Genomic DNA, 20,549 nt, shown 5'->3' with positions numbered 1-20,549 from the left:
ATAAGCACACAAGTGTAGAGTTTAAGCTTTGTGTCATTTGACTGTCCTCAGAGCAGGACTACATGGCTTGGTGCTTAAAAATACTGAAGGCCACTGTCCCTTTTTCTGCACCAGTGATCCTAACATAGCTCCCATCACTAGAGCAAAGATAGTAAATTTTACTGAAACCTACTCAGCATTAGCATTTGTGAAGCTTCTTCCTTTCAGTCATTCTACAAATATCAACAAATAAATCACCGACATGAGTACATGGCATATAAGAAGGATCTTGCTTTGCTGCTGTGCAGATGAGACCACATGGTTTGAGCTGCTTTTGAGGGCCTCTTTTAAGGATTAGGTACTAAGCAACATGCCCAAAGTCTTGAAAGGGAGTTGATGACAGTGACAGGAGTAGAGCTGAGGCAATCCTGGCCTCAAGTTTTGTGCTCACACCACTATATCTCTGCGTTACTTTTTAAACAAGAGTGTATCCCTGCTTGTTTTAGTGCTGCTGTTATGAAAATGAAACATTCCTCCTCCCCTTCCCCCGATACTCCCCTGAGCAAAATGGCATGTGCCCCACGTATGTGACATCCAGGCTGAGGGCTAAGATTGCTGAGCCATTCATGTCAGTGGAGAGATGAATTTTGCCCAGAACAGCTCAGAGAAGAATATGGCCCAAACACGCCTGTATTGTCAGACTGTGGGCCCAATCCTGTATATGCAGCATTTCTGCGATGCCAGTGTGAGATTATTTTAACCGTAAAACCAAATCCTGACATTGTTTAGGCAAAGTTACCATTTCCTTTCCCTCCGTGCCAAGGTTACTCTGTAGACATGGAGTGCTGTAGTATGCTTGATATGCCACTTCTCTGTGCCTTAGCAGTGCTGCTGCTGTGGGCACAATGCCAAAAGGTGGCTGCTGCTTCTTAATTGAATAAGGATTTAAGTAAATTTCATGTGTGAGCATGTGATGGGTCCCTTCTGCAGCCAAAGGAAAAGGAAGGTTTTACCTTGTCCAAGTGTTGTAAATTGAAAAGTCCTTTGGAAAAATATGGAGAGCTTAGCCATTGCTTTCATTGGGAAGCCTCCCCTCCCTCCACTGGACCTGCAGGCCTCGGATTCCTTCGCTGGAGATCCCCAGAATTCGTGTGCTGAGGGGGAAGAGAGAAAAGAAAAGAAAATATCTGGGATAAAATCATGTGACACCCACGTAAATATTGTTTGTATGAATTGGGTCCTTCATCTTTTGTTGGCAGCAGAATGTTAATTAACAGCAGATTAGCACTGCTTTCTTCTGACACATGAATATATTTTGGGTTAGAAAATACTTGTACTCAGTAAAACTGTGTGACTGAACAATTCAGAAAGTACCAGTGGAGCGCTGTAATGGATTCCCTTTTTATCCCCCCACCTCCTCCTCCTTCCCCTCCTCCTTCTCTAAATACAAGCAGATTTCTGCAGTCTAGTGCAGAAGAGACACGTTAAACACAGCTAAATAAATCATGTTTACTCTTGGCGTTCTTGGTAGTGAAAAATCTGTTGGCTGTTTTTACTTCCTTATTTCTCAGCATTTGCTTCCTACCTGTTTTTGAGTGTGTGCCCAGAAATAGTAGTTTTGTCAAACGAGTGGATAATGCCAACCAGCAGTTCTCCCTGCCAAGTAAGCTGCTGGATTGCAAAACCCAGTGACTTTTTTTTCAGTGACACTGAGATTCTTCTCCCGTCTCTCTCTCTCTCTCTCTCTCCCCCCCCCCCCCCACTCCCAAAGAAATTAGGATGTAGAATAAGGGCATTAAAAGCTGCAGAATGGGAAAATGCAACTAGATACTGGCAATTTATGAGACCAGTTTAAGGAAATTAGGATTTATATTACAGAAGCCTTATTTTAAAAAGACTATTTGTGTTTGTGGAGGTGAAAGAACAGGCGATAGCAATAATACGAACCAGGCTTTTTTCTGTTCACTTAATCATTCCCTGTCCTCCATCTGAATGGGTGTGGGTATAATTTCAGTGTGGTTTCTCCAACAGAGACCCTCACAGACATAAGTGAAAGGTGACTGAACATTTATTTCAACTGAGTCTTGACTCTGTTCTCTGCTAATTTATTCTGCTGCTGTAGATGAGGCTGGCTCTTTTCCCTTTTATGTTACCATGCCTATTAGGGGCATTAAGGGTGGCTACTATATTATTTCCTTTTCAAATCCAAACGTCCATCAGAGGGCTCAGTCTTCTTAGTGAAGTGATAATTTTGTTGATTTCAGCAGCGGTTTCACCTGGGTAAGGACTATAGAATGATACCTAAGCCATATGTCTGCATAAAGACATACAGAGCTGTGTATTGCCTAGCTATTAATGTCAGTGGGGCTACATACCACAAAGATGAATTTTGCCTACACCTGCTTGTATTTTCACCCGGTGGGCCCAATTCTGCATATACAGCCTTCCTTCAATGTCAGATTTTTAATCATAAAACCTAATCCTGAGACTCTTGATACAGGCAGAGTTACTGTTGAAATTAGTAGGAGTTTGTAGGGGTCATAATCCATGTGAATTAATTCCATTTAATTTTAAAACTAGAAAAAATAGTAATTTCCTCTTTACAAAAGCCTAGAATATGGCTACTCTTTGACCCCAGCGTAAGGGTTTGATCCTGTTCTGAAGGCAACCCTTGATTTAAGTGGATCTGGGATCAGGCCCTTGATCAAAATAGAGATTCTTACTGGTTACCTGCAATTCCGTCATGGTGAGCATCACTCTAGATGGAAGGCCTCACAAAAGGCTCTCTGCTCCACAGAGATCTTATACTAGGGATTGGTTGGGGGATAACATGGACTGAATAGCCCTTGTGACTTTCCATGCACACTTCATATTAACAATGGATAGTCTGGTGCGGGGTAGGGCGAAGCCTGACACGTGCTGGATTTAGAAGCCAGGAACATGGTACACTGTAACCTTTGGCCCTGTCCATGGGTTGGAGGTGGCAGAATTCCATGCCCCAGCCTCAGCTGCAAACCCATGCAGAGCTTAATTACTCAGGCATTGTCCTTTACACCTTCATCGAGTCATTTTTTTGCTGATTATTATTGTAACACCATGTCCTTGGAAGCCAAATGACTTCAGTCTTTCACATTGCAAAGTTCAAGGAATACAGGATCAGTTTCAGATCAGGGAAAAAATAAAACAGAATTAAAGTTTGTGTGTTATGATTCTTCCAGATTTCTGGTGGGAATAGTCTGCATAGAAATTATATTTCCATGGAGGTTTTTGCTGCCAGTTTGCTTAATTACATTAAATAGTGGTGTAAACCTCAGCAGAACATAAACCTCTCTTACAGCTAGTCACTAGAATATTGAATCAGAAGGAATAATGATACTAGTATTAGCGTGTTATAACAATCTTTATTAAATTAGGAATTCAAAGTGTTACTTTTTTACCCATTCTAATATATATGCACATTTTCTCTCATCACTTGTTAAAAGGCTGAAAAATTGGTGAAATTATATTAAAATAAAGAAGCCATTTAGAATGAGATATATCAGGATGCTATTTGTGATTTCTCAATGTGCTATCACCTGTCCTTTAAAATGCCATCTACATCCAGAAAATTAGGGTTAAAAGGACTACTTTGTTGAAACTAATTACAGGCCAGTTCAATTTCTCTCTCTCTTTCTCTCTTTTTTCATCAGTGACATTTCAGAGACTTTGCTGGGAACACAAGTGGTTACACAAATATTTTGTTACAGGATGATTTAAAGCAATAAGCTCTAGGTTCAGAGTATAGACACTTTCATTAAAAAGAAAACAAAAAAATCCACTGGCAATTACTCAGGATAATTCAGATGAATTGAATTGAGCTTTCTTTTGCTGTACATGACTAAAAGTGATATCTTTGCTTGACCTCTCACAGTACAGTACTTCTCACTTAATTTTTTTAAGTATACTTTGCTAAGAAATCTATTTCACTTTGATAACAAAGAGGTCAGTTTGGCCCTGCTCACAGGAGGGACTTCTTATGGGCTAAAGATCCTACCCAGAAAAAGTGAACATAGAGAATCAAGTCCAAAGTGAAGCTGACTACAAAGGTACATTCTGTATTCAAATGACTCTTGCTTTCTTGTGGCCAGCCGCTTTTCCAACTCCTGCATCTATGCTGTAAGGAACACAGGGTTTTTTAGTTTGAGCTACTGATTTACCTCCCCAGCTATGATCTAATCATCCACATTTCATCTAGTCAGCATTTTTCAAGGGAGAAAAAATTTAGCAGGAAAAGAAGTTTTTGGGCACACCTATCTTTGATTTTTATAGCAGCAAGATTGAGCTCAAGATATGAAATATACTTTTCACAAATAAAATGTCAATTCAATCCTGGATTATATCACCTGTTAACTGCATAGTAGGCTACTCATTGGATTTCCTAGTTTTTTTTTTTTGTTTGTCAGACTTGTGTAGATAATTAAGACAGATTACCATTCATATGTTGCTCAGATATATTGATTGTTCAGAAAATTAAGAATCAAGTTTGAGAACCTGCTACTGATGTATAAAATCATTGTGAAGCTCCTGGCTCTGGGATCACATTAAAATTTGCTACTTGGTACCTTGCCTGCTTTATTTGTCCATTCAAGATATCAAACTTGGGGCCATTTACAACCTCACTCATGAAATTTCTCCTTTAGGAGTTGCATATACAGTATCACAGTTAATGCTCATTTTGAAAATCTAGATTGAATTCCTTTTCTATGAACTGTTGCCATTCTTTATTATATTTGCTCCAATTCTGTGTCATGGGGAAAGGCTGCAGTTACAATTTATACATAAAAAGAAAAATTACTCCTCGCATAGTTAACTCACCTTTACTGTTCATGTCTACAATTTGTGACTAGCAGATGGGCAGTTAAATATATTCTTTAATATACAATGTTTCTAATGTGGGTAGCTTAACATGCTATCAACAGGGGGTGAACTGGAAAAATAAAGTAATGGTACTCTCCCAAACACTGCCCCCACACTCAGTTTTACCCACTCAAGCTACCCTTCACAGTAAATAGATTCAAAATGTGGTTTTCACCTTTCTCTTCTGTGTGCTCTACAGTGACATCATCTGATGGTTCTCCCACTTTCTTGCATACTTTGAAACAGTTAGCAATGCTGTAATATTTAGATTTTACCTAGCACTTTATGTTGGCAGATCTCCAGCTGTTTCACAAAGAAAAGTTGGGGTCATTATCCTCATTTTCTGGGTGGGAAAACTGAGATAGGTGAACTGACTTGCCCCATGATCGTTGTGCAGGCCAGTGGCAAAGACATGAAGAAGACAGCTTTCCTGAGTGGCAGGCCATCTCTCTCACCGTTAGGCAATGTCTAATTATTGTTATTAGCCTTCAGAGTGAACACCCTGATTAAATTAATAGGAGCAATTGTCCCTGCCCAGGGCCCATGTTTCTGGGTATCTGTAATCACAGACAGGTCTATACTGAATGGTACGCCATTCCCAGCTGGGAGGTTTCCTATTTTAGTAAAATGATGAGAACCGTGGTTCTCAACTAGGGTGCTGGGGCCACCAGATCATTTGAAGGGTGCTGCAAGGTTTGAGGAGATAAGTGAGGTGTAAGTTGATAAGCAGATAAGCTAAGTAGATAAACACAGGCTCAAGCTTGTCCCTAGTACCTAACCAATCCCACATCCCCACTGCTCAGCCCCTCTGCAAGGGGGTAAGCACCATAATATATAAATTAGTTTTTGAAATTGAGTGCCACTCAATTCTCCCACATTTTGAAAAGTTATGGAGGAGTGCCTCAAGTCCCAGGAGGAGGGCTTTGAGTTCAGTGAAGGGAGCCTTGAGTCAAAATAAGTCGAGAACCACTGGACGAAACTTTCTGGAGTACAAGCTGGTGTTCTACCTAGAGTACCAGCTCTCTTTCCCTGAACTAGGCCAATTCCACCTCTGGCTGTGAGTGTCCTATATTTGTATTTCCTGCGGAGACATTCTCAGCTTTAACATGGTCTCAACATAGTGTTGTCCAGTAAATCTCCTTTGCTTTTTTTTAACACCAAAAAGAAGGGATTAAAAAAGAGGAGAGGGGGCAAAAAAGAGAAGAGAAAAGAAAAACCCCATAACATCTTATCTTCAACTATTCATTTTATTTTCTCTTTGTTTCTTTCTTCTCTCTTTCCCCTTCCTTTCTGTTCCCATCCTCTGTCCTTGACCTCTATCTTGTCTGCTTTGTGATCCTCACTATCCATGTATTTTGTCCCTTAGGTCCCCTCAGATTCACCATGGTAAGAAAATTGCTTTTGAGAGGCTTTACCTCTACAACAGTCTGATTTTGCCACTGGGTTTTTCTCTTGGTAGGGAAAGCAGATACAGAAAAAGGGAGACATAGGAGGAAAGAGGAAGAGCAGAAGGGAGCAGATTGGAGGAACTTGTACAAGTAGCACATTCTCTCTGCCTTCCTCGCTAAGGGCCAAAATTCAGCCTGAGGATGCTTGTCTATAGTGAAATGTGAGTGGCTGTTAACATTATTTGATCCCAAATGGGCAAGTTGAGAAGTGAAATAGTCAGTCTAACTGACTCCTCATTAACCCAGATTCCTCTCTAGTCCCTTCATTTTGCATCTGAAAACTGCAGCAGCTATTAAGATTATTTATATCTATGTTATATTGATATCTATAGACTTCTTGGCCCTCATAGCAGCCCTTTAAACACCTGTTTCCATCCTCTAGCCCCCCTTCATTGAAGCTAGAGTCTGTTAAATTGTTACAGTCCTTTATTGGGATGATTATATATTTTAATTAGGATTGTATCATTGTATTTGCTGGCTTATAGAAATATTTGTGGTATAAACAGGGCTAAAAAATTTAATCCCCACAAGGATTTTTAGTACCATTGAAACTCCCTAGGACTTAATTATAAGAACTGGAGAATAAAGTTGGGGAAAAAATGAGGCACTGTTTATTGGTAATCCTGCATTTCTCTTAAACCTTTCACAAATCAGAGTGATTCTTATTGCTTATTATTTTATTACAGTAGCTCCTACATGCTCCAGCTGAGATCCGAGCTTCATTGTAATAAGCACTCCACACCTACGGGGTAAAAAGACATTCCCTTCTCTGAGGAGTTTATAGTCTGACTAGACCAGACAGACAAAGGATTGAAGGAGAAATGGAAGGGTAAAGTGACAAGGCCAAGGTCACACAGGAAGTCAGTTTCAGAGCTGACCACCCTCCATCCTGAGCACCAGATCCATTCCCTTTCTAGTAGACTATGCTGTCTCAGCTAGGAAATAGTATTGCCTTTATTTTCCTTCATGTCAGGTATATTAGGTCCAAATCTACCTTCCACTTAACCATATCTCCCTCCCTTTCCCCCCACCATGGTTAAAACACTGTTCGAGGGAATTTAGACAGATATTTTTGAAGCAGAACATCTTGGCTTAAAGGTCATGGTGTGGGGAAGAGTGGTATTATAATTGTTTGGGTTTTGGTGAGTAATTCTTCTGATATTTAATACAGGCAAATTAAAATGGGCATTTTTTCTTTCCTTTGTCTTTCTCTTTCTCTTCCTTTTCCTTGTCCTTCTTTTTTGACTGTTAATTGCAAGAGATTAAAACAGATCAACAAAGTTTGGCTCAGTGGCCCTGCTGTGACTTTAGGTATAGCCTTTCATATCCTTTGGTTTTTTGACCTGGTTCTCTAGTCAGATCTTCTGAAAAGCCCCTGTATGGGATCCAGGGTGTGTTTGTACAGACATTGATGAGTGTCATACAAAATATGCAATATGACATCATCTGGTGCCAAATAGTGAGATAACTAAAATGAGCATGCCCTAAAGGGTTGTTTTTGGCACTTCAAAAGCAGTCTTCAGGCATAGCAGGGACCACTTCTGCAAAGTCACGTGGTCTGTTGGGTAAGTAAAAGTATCTTTCACCTATCCTTTTAATATGAGGACACGTAATAGGATACACAAATATTTGGATGTTTAGAAACATAGATTTGTACACATGTAGACCTGAATGCACAAAACAGATACTTAGCCATTTACTAACCTCACATGGGGTGTTTTAACCTCAGTTTATTTATGCTTGTAAAGTGCTTCCAGACCTTTGGATGGAAGGCACTAGAGAAATGAAAGGCTTATTGTTATTATTGTTATTATTATTATTACTACCACTGCATCTAACTGCTGACAGCAGCCACAGTTCCATGAACAATTTGAGGCACTTAAATTTAGAGTCTGATTGGTGACCCTAATGCTTTTCACATTGACTCCGTGTACTGAAATGTATATTCACCTAACCCACCGATGTATGGTTGCTATCTAGAAATGAGGAAATGGGGAGCCTTTTAAAGAAAGTGTAAGAAAATATTTAGCTTGTATGTATCTATATAAAGAAAGAGCCAGTGGAACTAACTGGACAAGCTTTTAGTTGCTTCTCTGGCATGTTTTTCAGAACGTTCCTAGTATAAATTGGGTAGACAAAAAGACAGTGTTTATATTTTGTTAAGGATCTGACTCAAACTAACCAAAGCCAGGCAGCGTAAAACTGAGGCTCCTAGTCAGTCTTTTTTTACCAGTTTTGGTTGTGATTAACCACTGCAGCATATATGTTATGTAACATAACACTTCAGCCTCCTACACACACCTAGATACAATGGGGCATGTTCGAGAGCTCTTGGCATCATTTGAAAGACAGTGTCTCAGTAGGAACTTTGCAAGATGCTTAACCTTATCTTTATTTACATTTAGGCTTTTTTCCCCCTGTGGTTCATAAATAATGGATATTTTTGGTCTCTATAAATGGAGGGGACCTGAGAGAAAACCCGATCAGGTCCATTATGTGTTTATTTACTGGAACTCCTTTTAAAGGTTTCAGCTATAGTGATTTTCTGCAGCTTATAGCACTATCCTCATTGTTTTGTTTAAAGCAGAATTGAAATGTCACATTCTGCAGAGATCAGCTAATTATTTAATGGTACCCAGAATATGCTTTTTTTAGATTTTAAAATAGAGAATTATTAACCTGAGGTTGTAAAGATCTGCAGGAAAAGCCAAACAGGCCCGTGCTACCCTGGGATCTAATAACAAAGAAGGTGAGTCTGATTTCAACTGCTGTAAGAGTTTAAAGACCTGTATTTTGTCCCTTAAGCAGCAGTTAGAGCTCAGCTATGTGGTACTCAGTTAAGGTAGAACTCAACTTATCTCTTATAGGCAATTGCAAAAAAGTGGACTTTTCTAGCCACTAATTAGATGTATTTTAACTGCAAAATCGTTTTAGCAGCTAATACTGTTATTATGTGCTTCAATGTGAATCCTTAGTGGAGCTATTAAACTGTGAGAGCCTGAACTTACCAGACATTCTGTAAAGCTGCTGGATTTTTGTAGCATTGTTCAGAAACCCTGTAGGTGGGGAGGACCTCCTCACTCGGATATGGTGTACACATTTCTACCGACCGATTATTTGGGAGGATGGTTGGGACCCTCATGCACTCTCCTTTTCTGCTCCCTCCCAAGAATGTAATTTCATCTCTCTCTCTCTCTCTCTCTCTCTCTCTCTATATATTTGTTTCCAGATTATGGCCCCATCCTAGGGTGTCCTTTCTAGTAAGGTGATCTCACTCTGTGGCCTTGATGTGGGTAGCATAGTGCATCTTTGACTTCTATCTAAATCATACACATCAAATTGATGCCTCTCAGTTATTTTGTAGGTTGTAAGCACTATGCAGAATTATCCCCCTAAGATGCCCTGCAACACACAGACGATTTACTCATTTTCCTATCAGTTTCTAACCAGAGACTCTCTCTTTATAAGCAAGCAGTACATTTAATTACAGGGTTGTTTTTTCCCCCCAGTCTTACTGCATAGTTTTTTTCTTTCCCCTTATACTTTTAAGACAAAGTGACTGGGACATTCTTCAATTGATGAAAAGGAATTGGATTTTTTTCCCCTTTATTTGCTCAAATTTGAATTGGGTTATCAGCCTATCTTGTTTATGAAATTTTGTGCTGTCTTTCCTGCACAGACTGTGACTCCCAAATCTTCCACAGCTCCATTTCCATATTCCTGCGTGCTTGTTCTTTGTTAATCACTTGGCAAGCGCTTATTTGAATATTAAAAATTTCTTTAATCATCAAAGGCAGGAGCACAGCTTCATGAATATTCATATTTTTTCCTCCTCAGACTGGATTCTAGTTCATTACCCTGCAGTAAAGCCAAACAGTCATCAATCGCGCTCATTACAGCCGCTGGCGTTTTGATTGGCTGCCTGCTGCTGGTAGCTTTCTCTTCCCCCCACACCCCTCCCCTTCTCTTCTCTATGAGCTGTCGTGTACCTGCCAACAACAAAAAAAAATATCAACAATGCGAGAATAAATTTCTTTGGTTGAAAAACAACTTTGCAAACTTGTCAAACAGTCCTCGTCACTTTTTTGTTTTACACCAAAAAAAAAAAAATAAATAAAAAAATTAGAAGAGAGAAACTTGAGCTTTAGAGATGAATATTTGTCAAGAGAGTTGACGTAAGTTTCATTTGCATAATGACTTTGTACTTCTGCATTAATAAAATTTGCATATGAAGCCATGTTAATTACTCCTGATCATGCTTTTTGCATTCATGCATAGTAATTTTCTCCGACTTGTGAGAATTAATGTCTTGGCATGGGGGGAGGAAGGGGGGGAGTTAGGGTACTGTCAAGTTTCTGTGCCAGTGTCCCTCACTCACACTCCTTCTCCTCCTTGCTCACAACGTCGCTGTTCTTGATCTATGACTCATTTATGCATTATCATTTGGAATCCTTGGGATAAAGAAATGTATCAATTCAAAGGGAATCCTTGTTTGCCAGAAAAAAAAACCAAGCAATTCCCTCTCCACAGCATTGCATTTCACATTGGCAGATAAGTAAAGTTTCGCTCTAAAAGAACACAAGACATTTGTGTGAGTTTGAATATTCTAAAAGGGGTGTGTGTGCCCACAAATCTGTGCGTATTCGTGCATATGATTATAAATGTGTATGAGCATGTGTGTGTTTCTGCATATGCCACTTTGTTTATATCTCCATTTGCCTCTCTCAGTGTATGCTCTCACTTATGCTTTGCTATGAGTATTGGTACTATAAAGAGGTGTGCCTTCAAGCCTTAGCACCCCTCTGTGTGTACTCTGTGTATATTGGCTTGGTGCTATATATGTATGTTTGCCTCCACTTCTGTATGTGTGTGTGCGCCTATGTGTGTGAGTGCATGGCACTGTGTATATGTGCCTATGGCTGTCTGCATGAATATGTGAAAAACAATACTTAAGAAGAGTTAAGAGAAATAAGGAGGAGAAGATCCGTATTGTTGCCTGTAACACAGACAAGACAACTTGTTTTAGGGAAGGCTTTAAAATCTTTTGGAGAGTTTAGCTAATATATGTTCATTGCACTTTTGGATGTACCAAGTTCATAGAGTGGGGCTGCCTCTGAATTTCCTGTACTCGACTATTTAAAACAGACACCTACCATTATTTTAAGTGATTTTTATTGTCTATCTGTCTGTCCAGAGGAGAATAGCAGCATACACAAGCGTACCTACATAGGTGCGCACACAAAGCAGAGAGCCTTATTCAAATGTGCACACACATCCACAGGTAAATGTGATGCATAGAGAAATAAAAATAAAAATAGGCACATACCTATATAAAAAACTGCACTTAAAACAATACCTCAAACAAGATCTCTAAAGGTAGATCAAAGGGTCTGTCTTAAACTCTCTGATGTAGACATGCTGGCACCAACTCCATCTTTATATCACTCAATGGGGGTCAAATACTGCACATAAATGTATCTGAGAAGTGTGGGGTTTTACAGGTACCAGGCAGTGGGCATGTCTACACATGCATTAATGCACCTTTCCTAACGCACATTAACTTAGTATCTCCAATGTGAGGGCATTTGTACACATGTTTATGCCTCAGCACTGGGCACTTTTAAAAGTGCCCAGTGCTGCAGCGCATGCATATGTATAAGTGGCAAAATGCATGTCAGTGCTGAGAAAATGGCGGCAGCATGCTCTTGAACTCAAGCACATTAAAGGTGTTTAGTTCAAAAGTGCACCACCACCATTTTCTCAGCGCTGACACACATTTCGCCATTTATACAAATACATACAATGCAGCACCAGGCATCTCAGCTTGCGTGTAGAGCAGACTTGATTAATCGAGTCTGCTCCAATGCTCCAGATCTCTGGCATATCAGAGCAGACAAATGTATGTGTATAAATGCCAAGGTACTAAACTAATGCACATTAAGCTTCACTAATACTCAGTAGCGCATTTGCACACTTTTAAAGTGATGCTTAATGCGCAATAGACTATTTTACTGTGCATAAGTCTAATGTCACAGTTTTTATGTGATGCTTTAATGCATGGTAAAATAGTCTACTGCACATTAAACCACACGTGTAGATATGTCCAGTATGTTCATCCATGCCTAGACCTAGTAAAATAGACCTAGAACTGGATGTGTCTACATGTTCATATAATCTATGAGCAGTTTACTCTCGAGTAAACTACTCAAGAGTAAACTCTTCTGGGCATGAGTCTACACATGCAGGAATGCAGGAGCAGATTTGCTGCTTCTAAGAGCGGACTGCTCCCACTCCCTGCAGCCCTGCAACTGGGCCCTACAGCAGCCAGGGAGAGCTCTAGGCTCCCCCTGGGTTCTAGCCCTGGGGCCAGGAGACAACTGCCTCTTGGTGGGGGCTGGGACATTGCTTCCTGTCTCTGGGAATTGCCTGCTGCTAGGGCAGGGGGACATTGTCCCTGCTTGGGCTCTGGTGGTGGAGACTGCCTCAGCAGCAGGCAGCTCCTGGGGGCAGGGAGCAATCACCTGCCTCTTGCTGCCTGGTTGACCAGGAGCCCATTTGCTTGCAGTCAGGTGTTGACATGTGTGATACTGCACAAGTACTAATCATGAGTAAATTTGCTACTTGCATTTGCAGGTAGCAAATTTACTCACATTTACAGCCAATTATTGTGTAGGAAGCATCTTTACCTGTGCACTTGGAGACTTACTGCACAGTAATTAGCTCTACTGTGCAGTAAAGCGTCTCATGTAGATGTGTCCACTTATGCCTTGATCATGAAGTTTCAGGATTATTTTATTTTCAATCAAATTCTGACACTCATTTCCCCTTAGAGCTGGGGAGGAGGGGCCTATTGCATTTGCCTTAATTTCTTTTTAGTAAGTTTAAAAATGATGGGGAACAAAAATTAGCTACATCTGGGAGTTACTAATATGTATATACAATTTGTATGCAATGTAAAGCTTTAAAAAAAACCTTCTCTCATGTCAGCAATGCAGATCTTTAATCTAGCCTGCAAAGCTCTCTATGCATGTTTCACACTCATTGTACGTGCAAAACTCCTATTGATATCAATGGGAATTCCACATGCAGAATGAATGCAGAATAGAGATCTGCAGTGCAGGTGATAGATACCCCTGGGCTGATTCAGCAGGAGAAATTGCCTCAGACCCCTAAGTTATATATGTGTGTACATATATATGTGTATGTATGTGTATATGTAGGTGCGTGGATTTATAAACATATATACTAAAAATATTTATTTCAATTTTCAAAAGTAGTCTTTACAACTTTACCCCACTTTTCCTTAGATCCATGCATCCTTGAGCACAAAGTGCTCTTGAATCATTTGATGTAGTTAGGAGAGCATATTTTTATGTTAAGAAGGAACCATTCTTGTCAGATCTCCACTACTCATAGAATTCCATACAATTTGTTCCTGAATCTACTTCAGTAACTTGTGGTTGAGTTGAGAATTCACAGCATCACTTTAAAAGGGCAAACATCTTTTTTTCTTGTATTTGTCCATCACTTAACACATTTATGCCAATGAGGTTTTACCTCCTGCATTTGTTTTTGTCCTTAAATACAGTCTTTGGACTGAGAATATACTTACCACCCTGAAAAGGGCAAAACCCAGTTGCCTCTTTAACATACCTGTTGGAGCTGCTTCTGAGCCCCACCACTGCCACTTTTACAGCAAGACAGAGATTTTTCTTATTTCCAAAAATAACCCCTTTTCCTTTGCCCTTTTCTCTGTTGTCAGTGAATGAGGCCTCTTTGTGTGTGTATTTTGAAGGCATTTTGTTTTTGCCAGTTTATCACTTACCTTAGGTCTCAGAAACTCTGCATTTATTTTTGAGCTATTAACTATGATAAAAGACATGAGGGGAAAAAAAGCACTGCCTGGTCTGTAGTTGTGGAGAGGGAAGATTTGGCTTTGTGGTCTTTGTGCCATGGGACTTTTCCTTTTGCACAGCACCCAGAGTGGTAGGATGCATTTAAGATCTGTCAGGATTGGGTTTTATGGTTCTTTCCTTTTCTTCAGGATTAGTGTTTTTTTGGAGACAAAGAACTGGGACTAGAAGGGAGCTCCTGGGTCATTGAGGAGTCTAGTCCCTGCTACCACAGGTATCTGTGCCATAGAACCCCTGTGGTAAAGTTATTAGGCTCAATCTAAATAAATTGCCAGGTTACTTGTCCCAACTTCTCCAACTGAAAGGCTCTAATATAGATAGAAATCTCCTTCTAATACGAACCTTTGTTTCCTTCCCTCACTAGAACAAGATATGTTGGATGAGAACAGGAATGTCCTAACTATTCCCATTTGAGGGCCATCTTCTCAGGAGCCTGAGGGCTGTGACTAAATGGAGCAGATTGCATCTAGCCTTGTCTTTAATGGAAAGGTGTGGCCTTGAGACTGTTGGAAAAACTGCTCCGTTTTGATCCAAACCACTGGGTATTTTGGCATGCTAGGACCTGTGCTGTTTGCAGGTTGAACCTCTCTATTAAAAATAAGCGAAGTCTCTAGTAGTAAAGACGTCCATGGGCCTCATTTGGTCCATAGACAACATTTTGGCCACCCCTGAACATCCCTGGAAAGTTTCAGTATAGCACTGGGCTGTCAAACTGCGCAGGTGTGACCTGAATTCCTTGTCTGTCATAGTCTAGCTCTTATGTACATTATGGTGCAAAGATTGTGCTTTCACTCCTGGGTATGTAGTGATCTGACACTGGTTGCAATATCATTTATAATATAACAGCCAAGTATCCAAACAGACTCATATTTGAAGCTCGTAACTTTCCTGGCAATAAGCAGGTTCCCAGGTAATGATGTGATCAAAACAGACAAGGGCCAACCTTATTTAGTTGCATTATTTGTTAACAATAGAACTGCAGTCACAATAATTTGGGGGTACTTCAGCCTGTTTGTAGGTTTTTCCTGCTTTATGAAAATTCTGCCATTATTACTGTGCTTTAAATTACAAGGAAGCAGCTCCTCTACATATAGAAATCCCATGTCTGACATCTGTTTCTGTTTGCCTGGCACAGTCTTATCCAGAATGTAATATAGATACAGCCCAGTTAATGGTTATCTTTACCTGTTTCTGTAACATTTCCAGTGAGATCAAACACTTGCAAAAAAAAAAAAAAATCCGTCCCATGAGCTGGAGAGATGGCTTCTATTTAAAAACAGCCTCACAAAAGAGCACAATTTTTATCCTTGATGCTTGAAGCTCAAGTATTTACACAGGGAATTTAGACTCTTCACTTGTGGTTTTGGCAAAAGCTTCACACAAATGTTTTGCACTGGTGGTCTCTTAGCCATTTAAGATAAACGACAAAATCAAATGCAGTCCTTGCAGACTAGAGTGCTGGATGCTGTGCCAAGGATGAAGTATCCCTCTTTGCCTCACATGTGTAGCTGTCAGATCAACATGTAGGCATAGTTTTCGAATTGGGACTCTTGAGGTGGAGAGGATACATTATAAAATGCTTCTTTCTAATGTTGTAAGGCTTATGGCAAAATATTTCTTTTCACTATTCCTATGTGTATGTGTATTTATGCGCATGTGTGCATACACACACATGCACACACACACACACACACACACACACACACATACACACAGTTGTGACCATTATAAAAACCCACTGCATGCCAAAAAATACCTGACAATTAACACACTTTTTTCCTGACCTAAATATAGGGAGAAAATGTGGTTCCTGACTTACCACCATGTGGTAACTGTTGGCAAATGCCAAATTTTTAATGGCGACCACTCCACCACATACCTTTATTTGAGAACTGGCCCTGCATTAGTAACTACATTTTATTTAGTAATTTAAATGGAAGTCATGGTTTTAAATAAACATGTAAATCCAAATTATAAGCTGGGGTAAATCTTTGTAATTCAACTGATTTCAGATGGATCTGTGCTGATTTACACTAGGCAAGGCTTTGGTTTGTACATCGGGTCTATTTGCGTGTGTATGCATGTATGTGCACACACACACATGCACTTTTGTGTTTTTGTATGCCTGTATGTCTATATTTGTGTATGTTTACATGTCTTCAGGTTTGTATTTTAATTTTTTAAGATGTAGGGCTCCTGTCAGACTAATGCCAATGAGAAAGAGTGTTTGTAGTGGAGCAGGAGAGGATTCTAAATACAGCTTTAAGTAGTAGATGATTTCTAGATGTATTAAGGCTAAAGAATACAGTTTGAGGATATAATATAATTTTTCAGCTATTAGGAAAAAAGGTTGCTACATTCTTTATAGCCTCGGTAGGGAAACAGAATACATAAACGGGGCATGCAAAATGCATAACTGGCTGCAGCTCAAATGGGAAGCAAGCACAGCAGCCCACGAATGCTTTATTCTGGGAGCTTGATTCCTGGCACCTCTATGAAGCCATTTGAGCTGTAAGTTGCTGCACTTTGTCTGTGCTGGTGTGTCGAGCCTGTTTCAGCAGCAGCTCGGCAGAAAGCCTACCCAGTTTTGTGTCAGTTAAATACATTAATACAGCCATAAAACAATAATCCTCCTTTTGATTTGGTCCCTAAGCACATGCTGGTGGCTCTGGTAACCGCCTCCAGTTCTCATCTACACCATCTCCACCTTTTTCTAGCTCCCTTCCCTGGCCACCTCATCTCCTTTCCTTGTCCCCTTCCCATGGGCCCCTCCAGTTAGAATTTGCTTCCAGAAAATTGCCTGTAGCAAGCTGAGGTTTTATAGCACTCTAGGTCTCATTTTGCTTCTCCCCCAGTCAGGCTTCTCCTCCCTGACCTTCCAGTCAGCCTCCCCGGTCTCAGCCTGACATATAAATTAGTTAACTAAAAGTAGGGAGTGAGCTAGGCAGAATCCACCGCCGCCTCTCCTGTTTTCCCTATGATGCCTCCTCTGTCCCTTCAAACTTAGATCCGACTGACAGTTTTTTCTATTGTTTTTTCTCCAGGGCCGTCCAGGCCTGCAAACCTGCCGGGGGCTCCCCTAGCTGCCTCCTCCCACCCTCACACATCAGTGATCACGTCACCTCTCCGCGCACTGGCCTCTCTCCCGCCCTGCCTTAGCCTGCCCTGCTGTGGTGCACGTGCAGTCTCAGTTGGCGGGACTCAGACTGAGACTCAGACTGAGACTTCAGGCACATTTGGATGTCATTGTCAGTTGTCAGGTAATAGAAACATTTTTTTTTTGTTGCTTTCTGAAGGTCAGTAGTGCTGCCACGTGATGTCGTCTTTACTGTGGGAGAGCCGCCTTCACTGGGTTGTGTGGGGAAGGCAGTGAAAATGCCCTAAACATCCCCTGCCCACCATCGCAGAGGATGGGAGCCGGAAAAGGGGGTGCGACTCCATTCCTTTCTCCCCCCTCCGTCTACTCACTTTCAGATGTCACCATCAGCTGCCGCTGGGCTGTTTATGCCACGTTGTGAACAAATGTCTGAGAATCCTCACATAATGCAATACCCTGGTATCAACATTTCATCTTTTTGGGCTGTTTATTTTAAGCTTAATTGGATAACTTTAAACATCTGAGATCCTTTGTTTTTCCCTAATCATTTCTGTTAAAGGCTTTCCTCAGGATGCAAGCACTCCATGCACTCTTGCACTCCCCTTGATTTTGAGAAAACTCTCCTTGCTGACTTTTCTGGGTGGTGTTTCAAACCCTGACTTTTGTCATTGCCGTGTAGGGAAGGTGATGTGGAGGTCAGCGGACCAGACTAGTCTAGGGAGGAGACTGACACGAGACCTCATGAAAGCAGCAGGTGTTTTGAGACAGGCTCAGTTGATTGTAAGACTGGACCTGTGGTGAATTGAGGTGAAAATGGGAAAGGCTTGGAAGAGAAGTTACTTGAGACAAAATCCCGACACGCTTCCTCTGCTCTTACTCCAGCAAAATGCCCACTGGGCCAAATTCTGAAGTCCGTGCTCATGATTGACAGGCATGCCACAGAATAATGCTGCGTAGATACTGCAAAGGATCATAGGGTTTGAACCTTTAGTAAGGATCCAGTGTAAGAAGTGAGTAATGCCTTCAGGTGTTGACCCCTGATGGCCTACTGCCAGGGCAACATAAGCTTCCTCACATAAGCTTTTTGCTCAAATGCGTTGCAGTTACAACTACAGCAGTTACAGCAGTGACTGTATCGAGATACACTTGATTCAGATTCTTTGAACGCTACCTGGTCATATTTCCTTAAATACCACTTGTCTTTCACTGGGGAATGCTAGTACAGAGTGGGATAGTTAGGAAATTTCATGTATTGAACCAAGACTAAAAGGTTTGCAAGTCCCATAATTTAAATGGTTCATCAGGAACCTTGAGTCTTGAAGGATGAAGTGTTTTCAGGAGGAGGTTTAAAACCACACATCAGCACCTTCTTTTAGAACTGAATCCAAAGCTCATTAAAGTCAGTAGAAGAGCTACCTTTGACTTCAGTGGGTGGTGGAGTCAGTTTTCTCAGAACATTTTCACGTAACCGGGATTATATGATATTCATTAAAGAGCATTCAGACAATGTAGGCTGCTTTGTCTGCTTTACTATCCGAGTTGTTACACTCCTTCCAGGTTCACTGCAAGCTGTTTATAATTTCTGTAGGGCTGATTCTCCACTATATTAATCTGGTTTTGCTTTGTTGACTCCACTGGATTGACAGTGGCATAAAAATAATATACAAGGGTATAGAATTGGATCCTCATGCATGATGCAGAATGTCTAAAGGTCAGATTTATTTCACCCTGTAACTAGTAAAACGAACTAGATGGGAACTCTTATTTTGTGTTTTGTTGTATTCCTAGGTGTAGTGTAGGCATGAGTACCTTCCCTAAGTAGCTAGTTGTGACAATAAACTGAAACCCGGGTTCCCTATTGCTTCTAATGCAGATATTTAACAGAGACAGAAGAAAGTAAAACTAAAAATAGAAAGGGAAGGCAGGACTAACTCATTAAAGCACATTGGAACTCAGGGCTTTTGTACTTTACACATTTTCAGTCCTTACTTCAAGTTGTGCACTGTTAGTTTTTGGAATGATCTATTTGCTAAAAGAGCGATGCCAGCTTTGTGGGGAGATAGACCTGTTATCATGGCTTCCTATAATTACTGCTGCAGTCTATGGCACTTAGAGAATAGGTTATATCAAAGCACATGCTAAGTGTTTATGACAGGAGTTGGTCAAGTTCTGCTTGAAAGAAACATTTTCTCCCCTTGGAAAAGAGGCTTATATCTATTTAACCCCTTCTTATCTTCTTCTGTGTTCACAGCCGATGAGTTTGGGCATCGTTCAATGCACAGCAGTACAGCAGGGGCTTTCTTGCGCCCAAAATGATTTGCGCAAAGGAAACAAAAATAAGTTTTCCTCCGTGTTGACTGTATAATCATGCCAGCAGTGATCTTGGCGTTGTTCTTTCCTCTTCTTGTAGCCATGTACACTAGAGAGTCACTCACTCCAGCTTTAGGGATCTGCTTGTCTCTCTGACTTGATTAGCTTTTTATTCTGTCAGCCTTGTTCCCGTTTCTGAGGAATTGTTTCATTCTTTGAACAAAAGCCATTGACATTTCCCTCCTTTCCTGCTCCTTCCTTTCTTACCTTTATTCTGTTCTTCATCTCTTGCTTATTTAACATTCAGTAATGTTAACCTGAATTTTTTTGGAGTAGCCTCTAGTTTTTCAGCCTGAGGGCTGGAGCTGCATGTGCATTTGTGATTAACCATGGTCTCTGATTGGCACTCACAAATCGGGTGTTTAGGAATCCATGCAGTTTGAGCTTGTGAATCTGAGCGGCTTGTGAATCTGAGCGGTTGGCTGTGTGTGGAATGTTGGGTGCTCACGTGTAAAAGCTGATGCATAAAATATGGTCCTAGGTATTATTGTTTATTTTCTGTTATGCATGGCTAATTTTGTGTGCAAGTCAACGCAGGATGGAGAGTCTGTAAGTGAGAATCCACATTTTAAATATATATTTTTAATATATACAAATATCACTGCTACAATGTCTTTTTTTTGCCCCAGGGGCCTCCATCAATTTTACTGGGTTCTCTTGCTTAAATGTTTTTAGTGCCTATTTAATTAGAACTTGGAATAGAATCATGAAATTCACGGTGTTATGTAGCTTACATCTAAAATATAAATGTGTACAGCACTCATGTTGCTTTGCCCCTTGCCAGATAAGGGTGCTTTTTTAATTTCATTTTTTGTTTCATTAATAAGGACTATATAGATTAACTAT

At 40.6% G+C, this 20,549-nt stretch overlaps 1 protein-coding gene across 6 annotated transcripts in view; it reads left to right on the top strand.

Moving 5' to 3' along the window:
• BCL11B (BCL11 transcription factor B) overlaps window positions 1–20,549 on the top strand; it is a 104,046-nt gene that overhangs the window by 28,511 nt on the left and 54,986 nt on the right. For 4 of the 6 annotated variants that reach the window (XM_006261044.4, XM_019481601.2, XM_059723209.1 and 1 more), the window contains one exon: window positions 17,281–17,496. The exons of the other annotated variants lie outside the window; for them this stretch is intronic. In XM_006261044.4, the coding sequence (XP_006261106.1) occupies window positions 17,281–17,496 (216 nt within the window). The remainder of the gene's footprint in view (window positions 1–17,280; window positions 17,497–20,549) is intronic. 6 annotated transcript variants of the gene reach the window in all.

Source organism: Alligator mississippiensis, chromosome 2 (genome assembly GCF_030867095.1).
Source record: "Alligator mississippiensis isolate rAllMis1 chromosome 2, rAllMis1, whole genome shotgun sequence".
Taxonomy (NCBI): domain Eukaryota; kingdom Metazoa; phylum Chordata; order Crocodylia; family Alligatoridae; genus Alligator; species Alligator mississippiensis.
The sequence above is the reverse complement of the archived record's forward strand: the minus strand, read 5'-3'. Positions and strand labels throughout refer to the sequence as shown.